The following is a 20,333-nucleotide window of genomic DNA, read 5'->3' as shown; positions in this document are numbered from 1 at the left end:
CTCATAGAGGTGGCTTGGGCCGATCTGCTGCGGCCCTCCGATCTGGCGTACCGGCAACAACAGCATTCTAAAAGTTTCGTTTCCAGCATCATCTCCTTACATTCGGTTTTTGGCGCTTCATGGTGTTGATACCTCAAGTCATCCATACCACGAACAGCAGAGAACTGGATTCTTGGATATGGTACGTCGGCTCTGCATAATATCTCCCCTTCCTGTACATCTCTTTAGGTGCATCTCTTTTGACCGACTTCGAGGTCGGTATGACGACGCGATGTGCATAGAGAGGTGTTTGAGTGGATCTTGTGTTGGTTCTTCGGGATTTCTGGTGCTTCTACTCACCTCCAACTACCCCCTTAATTTCTTTGTTATTGTTCGATCGGTCGCTTCGTTAGACTGGGATATGAACGGCGTTTAATAGGGACTGGAAAAGTTCTGGATCAGGGGCGGACTGGCTGGCTTATGGGCCACTACTACCTCTGGAGTTGTATGCCGATTGATCGATTTGTTTTCTGGAATGTTGATAGATCATCTTGCGGATGGAATTCATCGCCGCCAGAGACCTTTTCATTTGTTAATTGACGGAACGGATATACCAGCTTTCACACGCGCCCCACCTTCCTAGACTGATTATCTGATATATGGGGTTCCTCATTGTGTTGTCTTCCTAATTAAACGTTTTGTGTCTCTCCTTCTCAACCCCTGTCTTCACACCAACCAAGTTTCCTGATTTCCCTTCAACTGCCGTTCAATTAGCAGTCTACCCAATGTGCTCCCTCAATACGTTTCGTAGCGGGAATTTAAGCTATTATTCACGGATTCAACTCCCGTCTCTCTAGCTTCGCAATCTTGAGACATGACAAAACATCAACTTATACCTCTGCTTCTCAACCCGTGACCAATCACTTGGCATAATTTGCCTAGTAGAGACAACATGATGTCCACAACTCAAAACGTATATCTAAATGTTGACACTAGCATCCCTATTCCCGCTCAAGCAGCTTTTACCAAAGTTAGAAGCATACTGCGATATTAAGCTCCATTGCAACCAGACCTTAGCACTGCAAGTGCTGTAAACCCTGCAAGTGGGTTGTGCACAAAACACTGAAGGCTCGCTTCTCCGAGTCGCCGCCATCTCCACGTGTTTGACAGCTACTAACTACGCGCTTTGGCTTATGTTTCAGCCGCAGTGGTACATGTAGCGCAGTACGCCTGTTGGACGATATATCTGTGTCTCAGTCGTGCAACAAAACGCAGGGCGCCGTTAAAAACCGGAGGCGGAGATGGCCGGGTGTCGGAGGAGTCGGGGAGGAAGATCGGGCTTGGCTCGGTGTGGTGGACAACAGATAAATGGGCGAATAAGAGGGGAGGTTGGTGGCGAGTGATGTGAGCTGGGCGATTTCATGGATATTCCGCCGATCCATTGACAGAGTATTTTGAGGTACAAAGGGTATAGTTGGCAGTTAGCAATGAGTCCATTTAGGCGTATACTTGGGGGATATATGGCTGAGGGAAGAGGATATAGGAAGTATGGAGCTCCTATGAAACTATGTTTCTGCCCTAAGGGAATCGGGAGGGAAGCGGCAAGGACTACTTTGAGGAACAAATAGTTGAGGTGAAGTGGTCGTGTGCCAGATTCTTATTCCTTGAGACCGAAATATTCAACTGCTCTATACACATTCCTCTTCAGTCTCTTGATTTATCTCACCACTCTTCTCTCCAAGCTGCATTATATATTCTATGAAACACATTTCGAGGCATATGAACTATGTCCCCTGTTAGCAAGGGTTTCATTTCTACCTCGTTTTTGCAAAAATTATTCCACTTCGAGCTCCATCAATTCAGTATTCCCAAAAACTTCTTGCAGATTCTGTATGAATCTCCTTCGCCCCCTGTTCGGAACGACCGACGCCACACGCTACCACCGCCACACTTCTCCTCCCACGTGAGCTCTCGCTTCCTGAACCAACCCACCCAACACCACGTCCATTACCAACAATCCCGATCTTCGTGCCCCTGCCAAGTCTTCCGCCACTCTTTGGCTCATACTCTTCTCTAATTACTGACCCATTTGAATGATCACAAAATGGCAGCAGAGAGAACAGACAGACATCCGGTGCTACATGCTCCGTCTCTTCTGATCACGAAATCAGAATGATATTGTCAGTTTCTGACCTCAGCAAACTACCTGAGGAGCTGTATGACCCATTGGAGGAGTGCGTGGTGAAGGCAAAAGTGGAGGACTTCAAGAGAGGGCTGTGAATAGTAAGGGTTGTTAGGTACAGCGATACCCCTGTTGGTAAGTCAAGTGATGTTCGAGATTAATGTGTTTTCATGCTACATCTCCTACTGTGGTTAATTTGGCTTGTCCTCATCTTCCTCCCGGTTCGAGGTATATTTCACTTATACTTATATACATATTTCTTTTGCCAATCTTCTCACTGTATAATTCCTTCTTTGATCATTCCTATAGGCTCCTAAGACGAGCTTCTTCTCTGGCAACTTTTCCGTTCCACGACCATCATCACCTCCTTCTCCGCCGAAGATCCCGAAGAAAGCACTTCGAATCTTACGCATCTACACCTCCCACCAAACTACTTTTTACAACGGGCGCGCCAATTAGAATATCCCGAAGCATCTCGCTCGGTTCTCTTCCTCTGCTCCTCCGACCCCAGCCGGCAGCTCTCCTTTGGAGTCAATAAACATCAAGCTCTTCCCTCATGGCACTGACATTGTAGGTGGTGATGGCACTCACCTTTTCTTTTCAGTAATACTGAAGCCGTGGAGATGGGTCTCAAGTGTCCCTTTCAGTTCGAGGTGATCGCCGTTGATTAAAACGCAAGCACAACCGCCTATTCCAGAGGCATCAGGATTTGGGTTGTAAGCTGCAGATGAAAATGAAGATGGCGATGGCGGTGGCGACGGCGATGCAACAGCGAGAATTGGTCCCTACGATATCAATCCAAAGTTTGAAGATGGGCTACTCGCAGGTAGTGGCAGATGGTCCTGTTATCCAATTAAATGTATATGTGCCGAGGGCAAGAGGCTGCAGAGTACCTATCCATGAACCTGACAAAGACGCAGGAATGGAACAAGAGTAGGCAGTTAAGGAGGTGGGCAAGTACTAGCCTGGGGACGCCCGCCCTTGGAGCATTGGAGCTTGGATGGAGGATACGGAGATGATTGTTTCCAAGCCGATTGAGTGGGAACTGTAGAATTCCCTGCTGCAGCCGAGAGGGTGATTACAGGAGTAAACAATCCAACCTTGACCCACACCGCCCTACTCCGAAAGCACAGCAAAAGCCGCCATACTTAATTTCGAAGAGAGCAGCAGAATTTCACCACACGAAGCAAACAATTTAACTCAGCTTCCTCTCTCGCTGTCCCGTCAATTGAACGTCTTCGCGTTGCAACAGGCCCATGATCACAGCGCATCCGAGCTGCAGCGCCTTAACCCTTACTTCCTCCCTCCTATCTAGAACCATGTCCACCTCGAATTCCGTCCTGCTCTATATTCTGCCAGAGATGTGTAACTCGAATCCCACCTACAATGATCTGAGTGGCAAGAAAGAGAGTCCTACTGAAGTAGACATGCTTATCTGGAGCTTAGGTAAGTGCCTTTTCCTTGAAATGTCTTCAACAGCGCTGATGTATTCAACAGAGTTTGCCCTCACTAATAAGGGCAAAGATATTCTCCCTGCACATTACCTGGACCTTTTAAATGTCAGTATAAATCCATCGCCTACCATATATAGCGGTAGACAGGATAGTAACACCATGGGGGTTGACTCTCTAGATCCACCGGGACTAGGATACCTTAGAGCTGTTAATGGAATCCAGTAAGTCGCAGAGCACACTCACCTACCTCCTGAGATTCTATGGGCAGCGCTCATAGTGGCACTGAGCGACCGTTCCCAAGCTGCAAACTTTCTCGAAGCCCTACTCTACCTAGTATTCCCGGATATAGACATTGCCAAGTTCCAATACCGAACTGGGGATCCAAGCCAAAGGCTTTGGGGTAAAAAGGCGATTTAGTGCGTGAAAAGCTCCGAACCGTTCTTGTCCCGGCCTATGACACCCTATTCTGACATCAAGGCATTCTGTCGGATCACCTGCGTTGAGAGAAAAGCCATCGGCGCAGGCCGACACCGGCTTTCGGCATGGTTCCGTGGTCTGCTATTCCGAATCCGGCTATCCCACACGGCACATATTTGAACCAGCGATCCCCTCAAACATTTCAAACTCTCTTCTCTTCTCCTTCAATAGTCATAGATTTCATGGGATAGACTTTCCGAGAGCACTTGCGAATACACTGGGGACTGGCGTAGAAGCTCTCACCTGCAACTTAGTACCGAGCAATCAATTGCCGAGTCACTTTCTTCAACTTCTTTACCTAATATATTGACGTCAGAGACCGTTGTCCTAGTCGAATGACACACGAACCAAAAGGCAGCAAGCCAGGATCCATTCACGAACGGCACCAATCGACGAGGGCGAATACAATCCCCTCTGTCGAGTTTTCTATCCCACCATCAGTTCTCGATCCACCTGTTCAAAAGATTGTTTCGCAATGCCCTTTACGCCGAACTCAAAACGGAGATGCCCAGGAAAAGTCAGTAGCGAATGAAGATTACTGTGCAGCTCCCAATGACGAGGAAGCTCAATCTTTCGTGACTGATGAGGTCACCTATCCCGAAGGGGGACGTCAAGCATGGCTTGTAGTTCTAGGATCCTTCTGTGGGACTATCGTAGCTTTTGGCATGATGTAAGTGAATCTCAAAGGGGTTGAGCATATACTAACTGAGAGTTAGGAATACTGTCGGCATTTTCCAAGCCTACGTCAGTGAGCATCAACTGAAAGACTATAACGAAAGCACCATTGGATGGATCTTTGGCCTCTATGTCTTCCTCTCATTCTTCTGTGGCATCCAAATCGGACCTATCTTCGATGCCCATGGGCCAAGGATGTTGATTCTCGCTGGGAGTATATTGATGTCTGCGAGCATGCTGCTTCTTGGTCTTTGTACTCAGTATTGGCACTTTATGCTTTGTTTTGGTTTCGTCGGCGGACTCGGTACTTCCCTCATTTTCACTCCGGCTATCTCTACTATTGGGCATTTCTTTCTTGCTAAACGCGGTAATGCAACGGGAATAGCCGCGGCGGGAGGTTCCCTTGGTGGTATCATCTTCCCAATCATGCTGCAGAGGCTTTTTCCGGCAATTGGATTTGCTTGGGCTACGCGGATCATGGGTTTCATTTTCATCTTTAATTGCTCCATTGCTGTTCTCTTCACACGCTCTCGGCTTCCTCCGAAGCCGGGTCAATCCGTTATGCCCGATCTTCGAATCTTCAAAGACCCAAGCTTTGCATTGCTTACCGCTGCAATTTACTTCATGGAATGGGGCTTGTTTGTACCGATTACCTACCTGACGTCGTTTGCAATGGCATCGGGCGCCATCACGCCGGCCTTTTCCTATCAACTGATTGCCATAATGAATGCCGGTTCCTGCATCGGCCGATGGGCACCCGGATACATTGCAGACAAGCTTGGACGATTCAATAGCATGATTGCTGCGCTTGCTCTTTGTTCGGCCTCCACAATTATGCTTTGGCTCCCAGCTTCCATCCTTGAACCCACGAAATCCGCGGACGCTACGACGATTAAGGCTCTGACCATTGTGTACACCCTAATCTTTGGCTTCGCATCTGGATCGAATATCTCGCTAACTCCGGTCTGCGTCGGCCAGCTCTGCGATACCAATGAGTACGGAAGGTACTATGCTACCTGCTATACAGTTGTGTCTTTTGGAACGCTGACAGGAATTCCTATTGCTGGGAGCCTTGTCCAGGCGGCTAGAGGACGCTTTTGGGGTGTAGTAATCTGGACGGGGTTGTGCTATATCGTGGCACTTGGTTGTTTCATCTGTAGCCGGGCTTGTAAGGTTGGGTGGAAGTTAGGAGTGAAGTTTTAGGAACGAATATAGAGTCGGCTGAGTGGAAAGATGAGGAGGGATGTCCGAGGAAAAAGACCATCAAAAATGAGCTGGTTCTGGCGTGGTTTCTGCAGGGCCAGAACGTGGAAAGGGAGGGGTAGGCGGAGGGAAGAAATGCGAGGCTGATGATTGCGTGGTTGTTTGGTTGGTTAGAAATCATGAACGCGATTCAAAGCAATGGTTTGCGCTTGTCCAGTCGTCTGTTGTTTCGAAAGACGGACATAATGCAGGGGAAAGGGTAATTGAATATTTCATAAGTAAGAATAGCTATGAACTTTGTTTTAGACTCATGCTTGAAAAAGGGTGGTTGCTTAGTCGCGCCGTCTTCGCCTCCAATATTCTCCATCAGAAGCAAAGTCTCGCGATGGGGATTCTTCCGACAAGCCTCTCAGGGGTAAAGGGCAGGGACCAAGACCACGTGATGTTGGCGCTAATGACAGCCGCTACGTCTTTCAGGGCTGAGCGATCGCTTCTTCAGTCCCTCAATTTTCCGTCTCATCGTCTTCTCCAGAATGATTCAAGAGGCGAATTGCACGTTAAGGCTATCGATATGACAGGATAGCTGTGCCTATCATGATCTGCTGTGGCTTCTGCGAGGGTCAGGACGACATTCATCGGCTCCCCATTTCTGGCTCAGCTTCGCGCCAATGCGCGCCACTGCCAGCGGAATGGCGACCAACAGGCGAGAAAAGTATCGAGGCACGAAAATCGCCGCTCGAAAAAGGAATAGCCAGGCGCATTTGACAGTTGGCAAGCAGATGAGATGGCACGAATTGGGTTCCTTAGTTTTCCTTTCGTGAGACTGTTTCTCCCTGCGCAACGTCCCTTCGTGTTCCTTGCTCTGCTCCTTCAATCTTCGCGTTATTGACATCTCATCTTATCTTCCCTTCGTTGTCTTTCAAATTGATGAGTCTTTCTTTACTTTCTCTACCTCTTTAATTTCTAATTGATGAATATGACGCGCTTTTCTTGCACTTCGAATGCAAATCCAGAACAAAATCCTTCCCCGAACCACAGACACCATATTTCGATTGATACTTACAAGGATGAAGTCAAGACCACAGTGCTGGGTCACAAGGGTCCGAAAATGCAAACAGTCATTGAAGTGGTGAAGTCTGAGATGGGAAGATCAAAACGTTCCTTGTCGACTCAAAAGTTTCATGGGCCTTTAGAGGACTGGACCCCAGTTCAGTACGCTGCCCACCGCAACCGCGAAGCTGCTCTGTTGCACTTCCTACGGGCGGGTCAATCTCCTGACGACTGTAGAGGCACTGGAGCGAGTCCGCTTTGCATTTCAGTTACGGCAGGACACATCGGAATTGTCAAGATCCTCTGCGAGGCGGGTGCCAATTGCAAGTCCACGACGAAACCCGAAAGCGAAACTGCGCTTCATCTTGCGATCAAGAATGGGCGGATCGATATTATGGATGTACTCCTTTCCTATGGACCTAACCTCGACGCACAAACATTGACGACCGGCGAAACACCTCTACATTACGCTGCATCGATTGGGAGCCTTGCAGCGGTGGTGGCTCTACTCAAGAACGGAGCGAGCTATGAAACCTTTAATAAGAGTGGACATAGTCCAGCAGAAGTCGCATTCCAGGCGAAACACGTACATGTTGCAGTTGCTATCATAAGCGCTGCGCGCGGGAACCGGAAATTGATGAAAGAGAAGGAGATGCTTTTGAAACATGTCGAAAAGTCGCAGAATCGTTTCTCTATGAATAACGAACTGATTGCCGATATCTTCGAGGCAGGCTGCGATCCCGACTCCACCGTTCTGGTTGAGGCTATCAAGAGAAATGACTTGACATTGGCAGAAATGTTCTTGGAAAAAGGCGCCGATCCAAATCGTTCTACGACAGCTGGCCTCCGCCCAATCTTCGCAGCGCTAAACTGCTCCGGCGCACAAATGGTACGACTCCTCGTAAAGCATGGTGTTGATGTTAAAGTCCGCGACACGGACGGCCTTACCGTCCTCCAGGCTGCCTTCGATAGCCCTTCAGTTCATGAGAAGGAAGCAATCGCTGGCATATTCGAAGCACTCCTTGCAAGTGGGGCAAACCCTAATGTTACATACCCAGATGGTCGAACTCTCCTTCATCACGCTGTTGAACCAGGATATGGTCTCAGCAAAGTCGCCCAACTACTTCTTCAGTACGGCGTGTACGTTGACGAACGCGACAACGGAGCAAACATACCATTGCACTTGGCTACTCATAGTAGATCATGTATCGACATTCTCCTCAAACATGGTGCAGGTGCGGGTGCCATCAATTCCGACGGACTTACACCCCTGCTATACGCTGTGACGTCCAACAAGAGGGAAGCGGAGCCGGATCTCGAATCCTTAGTCAAAGTTTCCAACCTTCGAGCATTAGACCCACACCAGAAGACTGCATTGCATCTTGCCGCCCAGAATGGACTCGAGAAAACAGTTCGAGCATTGCTCAGATGTCGCGCTGGCGCTACCCTCATTGATTCCGACAACTTGACGCCACTTCTACTTGCCGCTCGCAACCATCAATGGCCCGTAGTCGCGATGCTTGCGACTCAGCCCGGCGCAAATGCATGGGATAAGGATGGAATGACTGCTCTCCATCATGCTGCAACAAGCACCCCGAAAGCACCAGCAAAATGGGAAGACATTGCTGTAGCCGTCAGAAGATTTTGCGAACGCGGTGTCAGCAGAAGTATGCGGGACAAGTCTGGAGCCACACCGCTGATTCGTGCGGTGAGGACGCTGCCTGAAAAGGGTCTTCCAGTTATCCAAGTTCTTCTTGCAGATATTGGTGCCGGACGAAGCAATTGCGTCGCTCACGAAGACCATAAGAATCGAAGTGCTCTATACTTTGCTGCTACTCTGGGCAAGCCTTCCTTCGTCAAAGCATTACTAATGAGTGGTGCTTCATTCACACTGCAAGACTGGACGTTAGCCAATTCGCCGATTAAACCGAATCTCCCTGCAAACAAGCAAACCTTGAAATTTCTTGCAGAGCATGAATGGCTCCGACGGATGGGAATGTTGAAGAGGCATTCTAGTAGCGGGTCAGAAGTTTCGGTCCTTCCAAAGATTCTCCCCTTCAGTGACTTGGCTGAAATCCTCGCCATGGGCCTTGACCCAAACCATCCTCCAGTTCCTCCAAGAACGGGGACAAGATTCACCGGCCCAGTTCTCTGGATTATTCTCAACCAAATTTTAATACAGCCTATCCCTCCCACGGAGTATCTCTACGATATCTTCAAGCTTATTCTTTCCTCCAGCGCAGACCCAAATGCTACCCATGTCAGCAATATCGACCCTCTATCCCCAGGTCGAAAGTCGCCCCAAGCTCTCCAAGCAGAAAATTCAAATTTGAGCCTCCCAGGCCGGCCGTCACAATTACTCTCCTTCTACCACCCTCTAACCTTCCTCCTCGAGCAGCATGCCACCATTGACATCGACATCATCACACTTTTCCTCGACAAAGGCGCTAATTTAACAACCGCCTCTTCGTTCTACGACGGGTGCTTCCCACTACATTCAGCCGTGAAAGCAAATCGTCTGGATATAGTCGACGAATTTCTAATCCGCCGCGCAGACGTCAATGCTCTAGACAATAAACAACGTACTCCACTATTTGTCGCCGCTTCAAACGGGTTTTGGGAAGTTGTGGACATGTTGTTGCGATACGGCGCTAAAGTTAACATCAAAGATGAAGACGGCAATACGCCGCTACATGCAGCTTGTGCGGGCGGAAGCTCTAGGATTGTATCAGTCCTGCTTCGTGGTGGAGCAAGGTCGTTGGCGACGAATCAGAAGGGTGTTGTGCCTTCAGCTTGTGTGTCTGAGAAGTTAGCGGAGAAGGAGAAGGAGAAGATTGTAGCAATGCTGCCGAAGGAGGAAGAGCTGGATAGACAGAATATAGATCGACATTGCGGGGAGGGAGAGAAGATCGCTGTACTGCCAGAGAAGCAGCGAGGTTCGAAAGAGCGGATGGAGGGAGGAGAAGAGGAGAAGAAAGAAGCACCAACGCTCAAAGAAAAAGAGAAACGTTTCACGAAACCTAAACACCGAGACCTGGAAAAGCATTTGCCCGGAGCCCCTCCCTGCGAACCAGAGAAGAAGTGGCCCGGACCGCAACAACATCAGCCTCTACAATGGTCAATCAAGTCTCAAGCCCAGAAACCTCAAACTCAGACTCAGCCTCGGCGAGCTCAAGTACAAAAGCGCTTTTCGCAACAGCAGCTATCACAGTCACAGCTGGAGCCACAGAAGCAACCCCAGAAACAACATCGCCATTGGAGCCTTCTCTCTCCGCGGCCGTCCCTGATCGCTAGTTTCCGACATTCCTCGACGCCTGCTCCTGCCCCGGCTCCCTCTCCATCACCAGAACCGAAACCCCAGATCGCAACGACAGTCCAGCTATCCAAGCAAATAGCAAATGCCCATTGCTCTCCAACCTCTCCAAAACGTCACCCGACCACTTCTCCGTCACCGTCTCCGCCAACCCCCGCCACGGAGCAAGGTAAGGCGCCCAAAGGGCCGCGCGTGGACAGCGGACTCGGGGTTGTTGGTCTTCAGGGAAAGACAGAAAAACCATTGCCATCGCTTGACAGGAACAAGACAACCCTTAGCAAATTGAGTCAAGGGAGTGATGACGATGCCGAAGATACTACCCTCGTGGAACAGGACGAGTTTGTGGGGTGGTTGGCCGTTGATAGGATGTTGGCGTCGTTGTAGAACCATGGTCGCTCTCTTTACAAGCACCCCTCTCGTTTTACTTTCCTTGGATCGATATACTCGTCTTAGTTAGACACATGTCATTTTTCTTTCTGGGATTTACGCAAGCAAACCAGCACTGCACTTGCTGTTCAAGGATTTCTTTATCTAGTACCACGCATGATTTTTGGGTTTCATACAACCAAACACTTTCTTTTTTTTTTTTGGCCTCGAACTCTCTCGCGCGCGCAATACTTCTTAGTATATAACTGTCGTTACAACACGTTCTCGTACTTACTTCACGCCTTTTTCATGTCATACCAGTTCACATTATTCAGCCACGCACACCCATACCCATTTCTATCCTATTATAATTTCTAAGAAGGGAAGGAGGGGAAATGAGGTTTTCCTTTTCTTGGCATGTACACTCGGCCTTGATAGTCCTGCATGCAGGCATTGTAGACTTGCATTGTTCTTTATCTTTCTGGCTGTTTGTATCGAAAATATAAGGTTTGGTTTGAATAGCAATGTATATCGAATAGAGCTGGGGGGTTTGTTTATTTAGTTAATATATGGACTTAACTGGTATCGCTAAACTTGCTGTCTTTTTCTTGATGCACAAGTGTTCGTGTGATTGAGTGAGTGTGTGTGTTTTCATCTCCGAACCCGACCCATGTGTGGACAAGGTGTGTATCCAATAAAAGCTACACCTAGATAAACTGAGACTTACTAAACATATCGGCACTATCCTTATTGTCAACTCCCATCTAGAATCAAAATCAACATATCATCGCACAACAAACCCAGGTCCCGCAATAAGTGCCCAACCACGGAAGGATTGGACCGAACAACGAGCTCCCCACCTCTCCATCCGGATTGGGGTCGGCCATGGATCTCCCGCTTTCGACGTCCTGGACGGCAATTTCCGGCAGGAGGCGAGATTGAAGGGCCGTAGTTGTGCCGTATGTAGATTGTGCTGTGCCGTACAGGAGAACAGGATTCGAACAGATACTTACAAGAAGAAGAGGGCAGGATGGACGTGATTTTAAAGCTCTAGGTAGGGTCCTTGCGACTGTTATTAGGCTCCGCTTCAATGCTATGTGTTACGTGCGATTCAGTGGAAAACACATGAAAATAGGAGATGCAAGAGGGAGAAAGAGTGGGGTTAAGTCTCGCTCAAACTAGGGGATGCTGAGTTGTTGTAGGTGTTGGGAAGAATGATTGTGGCTCCGAAAGGAAGGTATGACGAAGCGGCGTCTATGGAAATGTTGGGGAAGGATTAAGGGGTAGAGGTTGGTAAAGCTGGGATTAGGCTGTGGGAGTGAAGCTGTTGGGATGGTAGACGTTGTTAATCGCGCGCTAGCTATGGTGACGTGCTCCACGGCGGCGAGAAAAATTGGAGGGCAGTGATTAGATTGTTTTGAGGGGTAGAGAAATGCTAGGCAGTGACTTGAGGTATTCAACGGATAGGTCTGACGTGAAAGAAGGACCACAAGCAGCGTTTCCAACAGGAAGTAGTACGATTGATACTTTTGCTCCACCTACAATCACGTGAGGCAAACAAACGTAACTACATTTTTAACTGTTACAATTTAATTAATAAGGCTTAATAGTAAGCAGTATATAATTAAGGTAGACTTTTTTGAGCTTGCAGTCTCTAACGCGCGTGAGGGCTGGGGGAGCGTGTTTGTGCCACTATTTACGTGTTAGTGTAGCCTTAGAGCTTGCCCTGTACTACAACAACCTTAGACGACCTTATTATAGCAAAAGATGACAGTCCCTTGTATAGGGAGATAGCACAGAGCCTTTAGTAGGGGGAAAAGGACAGTTACTTGTGACTGTAATTATCTCTTAGGCTCTATAATTAAAGCTTTAAAACTCTAGAAGAACTAGCTACGTTATAAGGTTATTTTTAGTAAATTAAATAACTTTATGTGCTATATTAAGAGTAAGGGGGACCCTGCTACTCTAAAAGCTTTAACAGTTACGTTGTAACTTTTAGTAAAAAGTTAAGAAGTATAAGCAGCTTTAATTAAACTGTAACTTAATTGTATTAACCCCTGCTGTCAGGTGAAGCAAACAAAAGTATATAATAAGTGAGACGTAACTTGTCTAGAAAGCCTGAGTCGAATCGTACTACTTCCTGATGGAAACGCTGACCACAAGGCATTTTGAACCGATGGTATTAGATCACGTCAGAGCCTATATCGTGAGTTTGAAATCCGGTAAAACACTTGCTGTGCTGCTGACATGCAGCTACTTCATGCCGAGAGGGACATGGAATCGAAAAGGTTTTATAAGATAGATAATTAAAATCCTTTGGAGAGAGGTGTTCGCCTGAATGGAAAGAGTGCCCGATATGATTGCTCCAACTTGAGAAAAACAAGATCGTAGGGAGATTTGATATCACATATGACAAGCAAGTGACAGGAACTCATGCAATGGAATCCTGTCCTCACCGCAGTAGCTTGGACGCGAAGTTAAACAAGATATGCACCTTGTTCCTTCTCGGTCAAGAACACCTACGCGACTACGTCACCTTACATAGCAGCTTGAATTGGCCTGTGCTAATTCTCTGATTCCTCCGCACTTAGTACGAAATACGATTATGAATCAACGCTATCTTTCCTCTAGCTAGCGCTATCTACCCTCGAGCTTTACGGAGGATAAACACATACGGTCTGATGCTATTGGTGGACAACTCAGATAACTGTTTCCTTTTGTTAAAGTATCCATGCTTGGCCAAAACCGAGAAGAGCTCAAGAGTCTTCTTTTAGAGCCTTCAGGTGGAGTTTCGTGCAACGGTCGCCGTATTGGGGGCCGAATGCGGCTGTCCGTGGTGAACTTATCCTGAAGTTACGGATTGTCCATTCTCCGGAAGGATCGTCGCAGAGCAGAAAGGCGGTGACCTCCCCCAATTATATCCAGATCTTCATATTTGGACCCTGCGGCACCTGCGCCTGTAGCCAATTCTTCTTGAGTCACATGGATGTGAAGGGCCCGACACTCTACGTTATTTCTCCAGTCTAACGCCGCCGACCGGTATTTGCTATCTCAAACCCTAGCCTCTGTCCTGAAGAATCTCTCATCTTGGGCACCCCACAGAACCCTTCTGTGAGATGCAGAGCCCAATGAAACGCAGGTCTAGTTTCATCGTCCGTCAAGCCTGTACGTTAAGCCACCACTGCCCGCAGAGTGGGCACGTTGACTCGTTGGGAGGGATGCGATAGTCGTTGAGGCTAGGGTAAATTCTCCGCTGAGCTCAGAGATCCCCCATCTGATTCATTGGACTGAGTCGGAAGGTGTCGCAATCGGCACCTTACCTTCCCAAAACCGTTCTCTTCTACGTTTTGAAAACGACGATCATAATCCTCCCATAAGAGAATGACGTCCGGCTTCATGCACAGTGGGCAACATTCCCTTGGGATGACACTGCTTTGATCATAAATTCCACAGTTCGCAATTTCGCGTTTCAGGCTTCTCTTATTTCCAGTGGCGATTCTCAAAATATCTTTTAAGGATTTTAATCGCCATGTTTGTGAATAAAAGGATCAAGACGGCACCTCCCGAGCTTGAGGATGTGCTAAGCCAAGTGATTCTTAGAAAGAGAACAGGGGATATTGGGACCGAGCCTGATGAGACTTGACGAAAGAGGAGGGAGGTGTTGCGCGGTGTGCCGCGCGAGAAAGGGATCAGCATCCAAGACCGAATCACACGAAAGCAAGGCGAACATTGTAATTATAGAAGGGCGAGCGGATGTGAGAATCCGTGCAACGTTGTAATGGTGCTGGAGGGTAACGATCATTACCGTGCTTGAAAAGGGGTACTCTGGCTGTTTGTTGAGTCAAAGAGCGCAGTTGGAAGGGGCTGGTGTCGTTGCTAGCGACGGGATGAGTTGGTAGTTCGAGCATGGCCATCTTACAAGGGCAGCTGTAGGGAGCAGAGCCCCGGCAAGGACGGCGATGTATCAGTAAGGGGAGGAGGCGGTGGAACTGGGTGATGGCGTCACGGGAGGAGGGAGCGGAGGCGTGGGTGGACTGCCAAGCTTCCTAGACGATACCCGATCCGGAGAGATTGGCGAAGACAAGAAGGCACGCAGTTGGGGGAGGTGGTTTACCCTGCATTTGATTCCGTCAAAGACGTCATAGGCAAGGGAATTTGCTAGCGATCAGCAACGAGATGTCCTCAGCGAGTGTCTTCTCCGCCGCTCGGTGGCTGGCAACCGGCACACGCAGACGTCGCCTGAAATGTTCTGGAGGCATTGCTCATGAAGAAGCGCTCGCGTCGCGGGACTCGGGCTTTCTTCGACCAGATTGCTTCGGTTTGCGGTTGAACGACGTCTCGCCCTCAAAGCTCACGACGGCGGCACTTCTACGGGCCTGTGCGTCTGCAGCTCCTCAATTGACGGCGTGGGCGCCTACCCTTGCAGAGCTCAACTGCGGCCGATGAGCGAGGGCTATCATCGCAACGAGCAGTCACTGATCTGATACTCTTTCTGACCGAATGATCTGAAAATCCACGCCGCGCGCCACTACCATCACCACCACCACCACCCTCACACCACCCATTCGGCGCCTTCCTTCCCCACCGTCAATCCTGCCTTTAGCCCACGAGCGGCCTCTGATTTCCACCTTGCTGCATTACTCCCTCACACACCTTTTCCCTGCTGGCCACCATTCCAAGGTTCTGACCTGTACGAAGCGTCTTCCGAAAGCAGGGGCAGCCATTTCAGGGTCCGACGGCAAAAGCTTAGCGCGTCCTCAATTATTCCCTCCTTGGCCAGCTGTCCGCTTCCCATCTCTTGATCTAGCGGCAAGCCCGCTGCCGACTCCCTGCGTCGCGCGCCCACACCGAACCTCGAACCTCGCGCACAGAAGAGCCGCGACAGCTGCCCGCTCTCTGAATGCCATGTCGGAGGCCACTGTCACGACGCCCTTCCCTCTTGCGCCAGACGACCGCCCACAGTCCTACCCAGACGACATGAGCTCGACCTCGTCGGTGTCGTCGGTCAGCGACGCCGACCAGCCCAAGCCAGATCCTGCCAAGCTCGCGCGCCCGCGTCTGGGGAGCAGGAAATCGAGTGGTACCATCATAATACCCCGCGACAGCCCGCAGGTGGAGCTCAAGGAAGAGGAGTATGACGATGGCGATGCGAGAACCATGAGCCCGCGGCGGAGTAGCGAGGAGATTGAGAAGATGGGCCATGAAGCCCGGCAGGCATTGATAGAGTGAGTACTGTTTTGCATACTCATCTGTCGTTCCGTAACCTCAACTGCATCCCTCAAAGGAGCACACCAAACGCACATCAATGACATCAGCCAGCTATGGTTGTGTCACCGGCGGAACACGAGGCTCGGGCCTCGCACCGCACCCTATTGACCCCAATAGCACCAGCACCTGTTCCTACACCTTCCACGACGTGGCCAGCGAACACGACACTAACAATTTCATCAGGCAGGCCAAAGCTCTGCAAGCCAGTCTCCTAGAAATCGTCGACCGTGTCGAGATAGTGCGGTCGGAGCACGAAAAGCTCGAAGGCGGCAACAAGTTTCTTCAATCGTAGGTCTTCATTATGCAACTTTGACTTTAATGAAGTCGTCTAACACATTTAAGATACATCGGTGAGCTCATGCAGACAAGTAAAATCACCTCTTCCGGCGCTGGCAAGGGCGGAAAAGGCAAGGGCAAAAGCCGCAACATCAAGTAGCGACCGTGGACCTCCTTAGCCTCACCGCATCACTGAGACGAGCCGACTAACTAACTTACATTACGACATGATCACGGCCATTAACTGTCGCATACATCCGCCACCAGCCCAACTTACAGCACTACATATACCTGATCATCGTGTTTCCAAGCGTTGCATAGCGGCGTCGGGGGCTGGTTACACTGGCGTTTCCAACTTCTCTCCAGATTCGCTTCGACAACAAAGACTTTGACCCAGTATCCGTCCGACAGACCTGTTAACTTCTATTTTCATCCCCAATTAACTCCTGTTGATGCGATCAGATGGATGGCTCGGTTCATGGATCATGGATCATGGATTATGGATCATGGCACAACGCCATCCTGAGCTCCTCAACAACGAATTAGATTTTTCTTCGCTTCTCAAAAACCCCCTTTTTCTCTTTAGCACAACTTTACCATTCGATCCAGTATCACGACAGTCACCCTGTCCTCTATCGCATTACACCCCACGGGGCTTGGGCGTTCGCTTCTTTCTTGTCTGGTTTTTTTGCCACGTGGTGTCAGGTGAACTCTAGGCGCATTTTGGAGCTTCTCGTAGTCAATTTTTTTTCTTTTAATCTTTGTGTACGGCACTGCGGAATTCTGTGTCGCCACTGCGATTTTTACCAACTCGGGCTCGGACTCGGACTGAGGGCTAATGGCCAGGTTTGTTTCAATACACTCACTTTGACGAGAAAAGAGCTTCGTAAAATAAGTCTAATTTGGATCCGAATTGGGCTATTCGCAGTTGGATATGATGAATAGGATTGTTCTGGGTGGCATGATGACGGTAAATATATCCTAGAGCTTCGTAATGAGGCCGTGTTAAGATCAAAATTCATGCATGTAACTTCTACTATATTGGATTTCTTGCCTAGGTGCCTCAATGAGACAATGTCACGTTTGAAATATCGGTCTTATTCATCCGAAAAGAAGAGATCTGATCACAGCGAATGCATTATGACGGCGGAGAGCCTTGAGAGACTACGGTAAGGATGCTTGGACGTAAGATACAGGTGGTTGGAACGATGTGCTTGGCTGAATTAGGCATGAATAGTCAATCCTAGCACTCAAACTTGAACAGGGCAGAATATTCCTCTCTGCCAAAACCAGTAGCATGCGTTTTATCCTAGTGATTATTTACTGTTTAGTATTCACTCAAATTCCTTTACTAAATGTTACTTCCTATTTCTTACCACTCACTATCTTGCTACTCACTCACTCACTCACCATTCACCCTTCACCCCGCACACCTCACTCCCCAATCATCTCCTCTCCCTACCCTTCACCTCTTCCCCCCATTACTTACCCCTCCTAAATAATATCCCACACCCCTCTCCAGCCATACCATACCATACCATACCATAACCATCACCTACCACACCATGCCACGCCCACCCCTTCGGTCCCTCCTCTCTCTTTAGGCTTACTTGCAACTCATCCTATTCTCCCTATGAAGGAAGCGGACTGGGAGACACTAGATCCAGACCCAGAACTAAAATCCAGGAACCAAGTTCGCTTCGGGGTTGGCTTGGTTTATGGAGAGCATGTATGTAAGCAGGCAGATATACTAGTCCTATGTACAGAAACTACTAAAGTGTGGATTCCTGGAATGTTGGGGGGGGGGGGGGGGGGGGGGGGGGGGGGGGGGGGGGGTTTCGCTTGTTCGAATATGGATGCGATCGTAGACAAGGGAGGGAGTTCTTGCATATACACTTAATTGTCGCGACACACCTAAGTGGTGTGATTATGTTGTGGGGTGAGAAAAAGAAAGGGAAAGCCTTGAAGAGATGGAGAACCTATACCTTCTCCGAAGAGTAGTCCTGAACAGGTCTATCTCAGCATCATCATTAACAGGATCGACGAGAATCCTCATGCTCATATCGCAAAGAACCGGTGCATTCTCAAGCACAAGATCAGAAGCAAAAGAAATCTTTCTGTATCAACGATAAGTGTACATGTACACAAAATACAATTGCCTGTCCATGCTATCCATCCATCCATCCACCATCTATCACTCTCCTCTCCGACACTTTACCACCGAACCCTACCCCCAAAACTCTGGAGCTTTATGAGAGCATCCTGCTCATATCATTCCTCACACGATTATAATCTAGCAACCCCTCAATCTGCCCCACCGCCGAGATGGCAATATCCCGATCCCAGAGCTTCCGTTTCGCAAAGTCCATGACGTCTTTTTCTGTAATGGCGCCAACCACGCGCTCCACTTCCTCGGGACCTAACCTGCGACCCGTGGTGATGATCTGTCGACCGATGTCTTCGGCGACAGCCGTGGTGCCGTCGAGGGCAAGGAGAAGGGAGGCTTTAAGTTGGGCTTTTGCGCGTTCAGTTTCGGCGGAGGTGACGTTGAGGGAGAGGCGAGACCATTCGCGGAGGGTGAAGTGGACGAGGTCGTCGACGCGTGTAGGGGTTGAGGAGACGAGGTAGATTCCCCAGAGACTGTTGATAAATTAGCGTCAATTCGAATGCTCTCTTTTACGCCGGAGGGAACATTGGTGAAGGGAATTTTCAAGCTTACCCAGTGTCTGAGTAGCTCGTCGAGAAGCTCATAAAGCTGTTTGCCAGGTTGTTCTGAGAGACGAAGGTGCTTAGCTTGCTTCCTAGGTACGGCGAATTGCCCATGGCACGGTCCCAGTTGCCGACAATGGCCTGCGTAACCAAAGCCGTGAAGTAGTCCTCGTCCTTCCAGCTCACACCCTCAACAGCGATGGCGATGTTGGCGGTGGGCATTGTGTCGTCTCGGATACGGACCTCAGAGCCAATGAACTCAGGTTTCTGCTTCTGAGCAGCGGCAACAGCCTGGGAAGAGTAGTTCGGGGGTTCCGAGGGCAGTCCGGCAAAGTACTTCTCCGCAAGATCGACGAGCTGTTGGTGGGGGACGCCACCAGCTCCGACGAGCACCATGCGGTCAGCCGTATAGTTTGTCTTGATGTAATTCTCCAAGTCGGTGCGCGAGATGGTTTCAATGTTTTCCTTAGGCCCGAGGATTGTTCGCCCGAGGGGCTGGCCCTGGAAAGCGGTGGCGTGCAGATGATCGAAGACAACCTCTTCAAGCTGCTTGTCGACTTCTTCCTGTTCGCGGAGGATGACGTCGCGCTCACGCTCGATGGCCTGGGGCTCCAACTTCGAGTTCTGGAGGATGTCGGAGAGGATGTCGACGGTGGCGGGGACATCGGCGTTGAACGATTTGGCGTAGTAGACAGTGTTTTCGCGCTGGCATCTCCATTAGCATCCCGCGGCACGCACACCCAGACTCTCCGCAGAAAGCATACCGAGGTGTAAGCATTGAGGTGGCCGCCCATGTTCTCTATCTCAAGCTCCAACTGCTGCTGCGTGCGCTTCTGCGTTCCCTACACCCGGAAATTAGCTCCGCCGTCCCAATTCATCCCCAACAAGCTTCTCGCATACCTTGAAGGCAAGATGCTCCAAGAAATGCGCGGTTCCGTTGGTCTTGTCGGTCTCTGCCCGACTTCCAGCATCGATCCACACGCCGACGGTCGAGGTCTGAGCCCAGGGTGAATGTTCCGTGGCGATCTGTTCCGGGGGGTCAATTGCAGTCCTAAGAGCTTATTTCGGGGCCTACATACCGTGAAGCCATTGCTCAGAGTGGTAGATTCGGTGCTGGCGCCATGGGAGACAGGCGTCGCCAGGCCTCTGGTCAAGGGAGTCTGCCTCGCCTTGACGGCATTGATGGCGGCGCGACTGCGCAGGCTCTGCTGCAAGTTCAGGGCGAGCCGGCGGGAGGCCATTGGAGCAGCTCGCTGTGTACTTGGGTAGCGGAGGGGGATGGGAGATCGCGGGAGGTGGATGGGGGTGGTGAGGTATTTGCAAGAGCTGCACAATTGCTTGGCTCAGATGGTCGAAGTGGTGAGGTCCAAATCTGCGTCGG

General features: G+C 49.7%; 4 protein-coding genes across 4 annotated transcripts; 3 read left to right on the top strand and 1 right to left on the bottom strand.

Moving 5' to 3' along the window:
* Window positions 1-4,251: 4,251 nt before the first annotated feature.
* On the top strand, window positions 4,252-6,179 carry BDR25DRAFT_286534 (MFS monocarboxylate transporter-like protein). The gene is made up of 2 exons (XM_033688259.1): window positions 4,252-4,762; window positions 4,809-6,179. Exons 1-2 carry the CDS (start codon window positions 4,428-4,430, stop codon window positions 5,968-5,970), a joined length of 1,497 nt encoding a protein of 498 aa, XP_033547936.1. The 5' UTR covers window positions 4,252-4,427; the 3' UTR covers window positions 5,971-6,179.
* Window positions 6,180-8,790: 2,611 nt separating this feature from the next.
* BDR25DRAFT_303622 (uncharacterized protein) lies at window positions 8,791-11,188 on the top strand. Its single transcript, XM_033690034.1, has one exon. The coding sequence runs from the start codon at window positions 8,891-8,893 to the stop codon at window positions 10,715-10,717; it is 1,827 nt and encodes a 608-aa protein (XP_033547935.1). The 5' UTR covers window positions 8,791-8,890; the 3' UTR covers window positions 10,718-11,188.
* A 4,206-nt stretch (window positions 11,189-15,394) lies between these two features.
* On the top strand, window positions 15,395-16,549 carry BDR25DRAFT_30430 (uncharacterized protein). Its single transcript, XM_033690180.1, has 3 exons — window positions 15,395-15,924; window positions 16,151-16,255; window positions 16,310-16,549. Exons 1-3 carry the CDS (start codon window positions 15,605-15,607, stop codon window positions 16,401-16,403), a joined length of 519 nt encoding a protein of 172 aa, XP_033547934.1. The 5' UTR covers window positions 15,395-15,604; the 3' UTR covers window positions 16,404-16,549.
* A 1,790-nt stretch (window positions 16,550-18,339) lies between these two features.
* Window positions 18,340-20,292, bottom strand: BDR25DRAFT_303620 (uncharacterized protein). The gene is made up of 5 exons (XM_033690033.1): window positions 20,032-20,292; window positions 19,853-19,978; window positions 19,717-19,794; window positions 18,963-19,657; window positions 18,340-18,883 (listed from the first exon to the last, which is right to left on the bottom strand). The coding sequence occupies exons 1-5, from the start codon at window positions 20,191-20,193 to the stop codon at window positions 18,493-18,495; spliced, it is 1,452 nt and encodes a 483-aa protein (XP_033547933.1). The 5' UTR covers window positions 20,194-20,292; the 3' UTR covers window positions 18,340-18,492.
* Window positions 20,293-20,333: the final 41 nt, after the last annotated feature.

Source organism: Lindgomyces ingoldianus (assembly GCF_010093535.1).
Source record: "Lindgomyces ingoldianus strain ATCC 200398 unplaced genomic scaffold BDR25scaffold_15, whole genome shotgun sequence".
NCBI lineage: Eukaryota > Fungi > Ascomycota > Dothideomycetes > Pleosporales > Lindgomycetaceae > Lindgomyces > Lindgomyces ingoldianus.
This window is presented reverse-complemented; position numbering and strand designations above follow the sequence as displayed.

Bases quoted from the DNA above. Each gene is read 5' to 3' on its own strand.
- BDR25DRAFT_286534 (XM_033688259.1), top strand. From the start codon at position 4,428: ATGACACACGAACCAAAAGGCAGCAAGCCAGGATCCATTCACGAACGG. The intron at 4,763-4,808 runs GTAAGTGAATCT...ACTGAGAGTTAG, and splicing joins ATCGTAGCTTTTGGCATGAT to GAATACTGTCGGCATTTTCC.
- BDR25DRAFT_303622 (XM_033690034.1), top strand. From the start codon at position 8,891: ATGAGTGGTGCTTCATTCACACTGCAAGACTGGACGTTAGCCAATTCG.
- BDR25DRAFT_30430 (XM_033690180.1), top strand. From the start codon at position 15,605: ATGTCGGAGGCCACTGTCACGACGCCCTTCCCTCTTGCGCCAGACGAC. The intron at 15,925-16,150 runs GTGAGTACTGTT...CAATTTCATCAG, and splicing joins GCCCGGCAGGCATTGATAGA to GCAGGCCAAAGCTCTGCAAG. The intron at 16,256-16,309 runs GTAGGTCTTCAT...AACACATTTAAG, and splicing joins GGCAACAAGTTTCTTCAATC to ATACATCGGTGAGCTCATGC.
- BDR25DRAFT_303620 (XM_033690033.1), bottom strand. From the start codon at position 20,193: ATGGCCTCCCGCCGGCTCGCCCTGAACTTGCAGCAGAGCCTGCGCAGT. The intron at 19,795-19,852 runs GTATGCGAGAAG...TTCCGGGTGTAG, and splicing joins TGGAGCATCTTGCCTTCAAG to GGAACGCAGAAGCGCACGCA. The intron at 18,884-18,962 runs GTAAGCTTGAAA...ATTTATCAACAG, and splicing joins ACGAGCTACTCAGACACTGG to TCTCTGGGGAATCTACCTCG.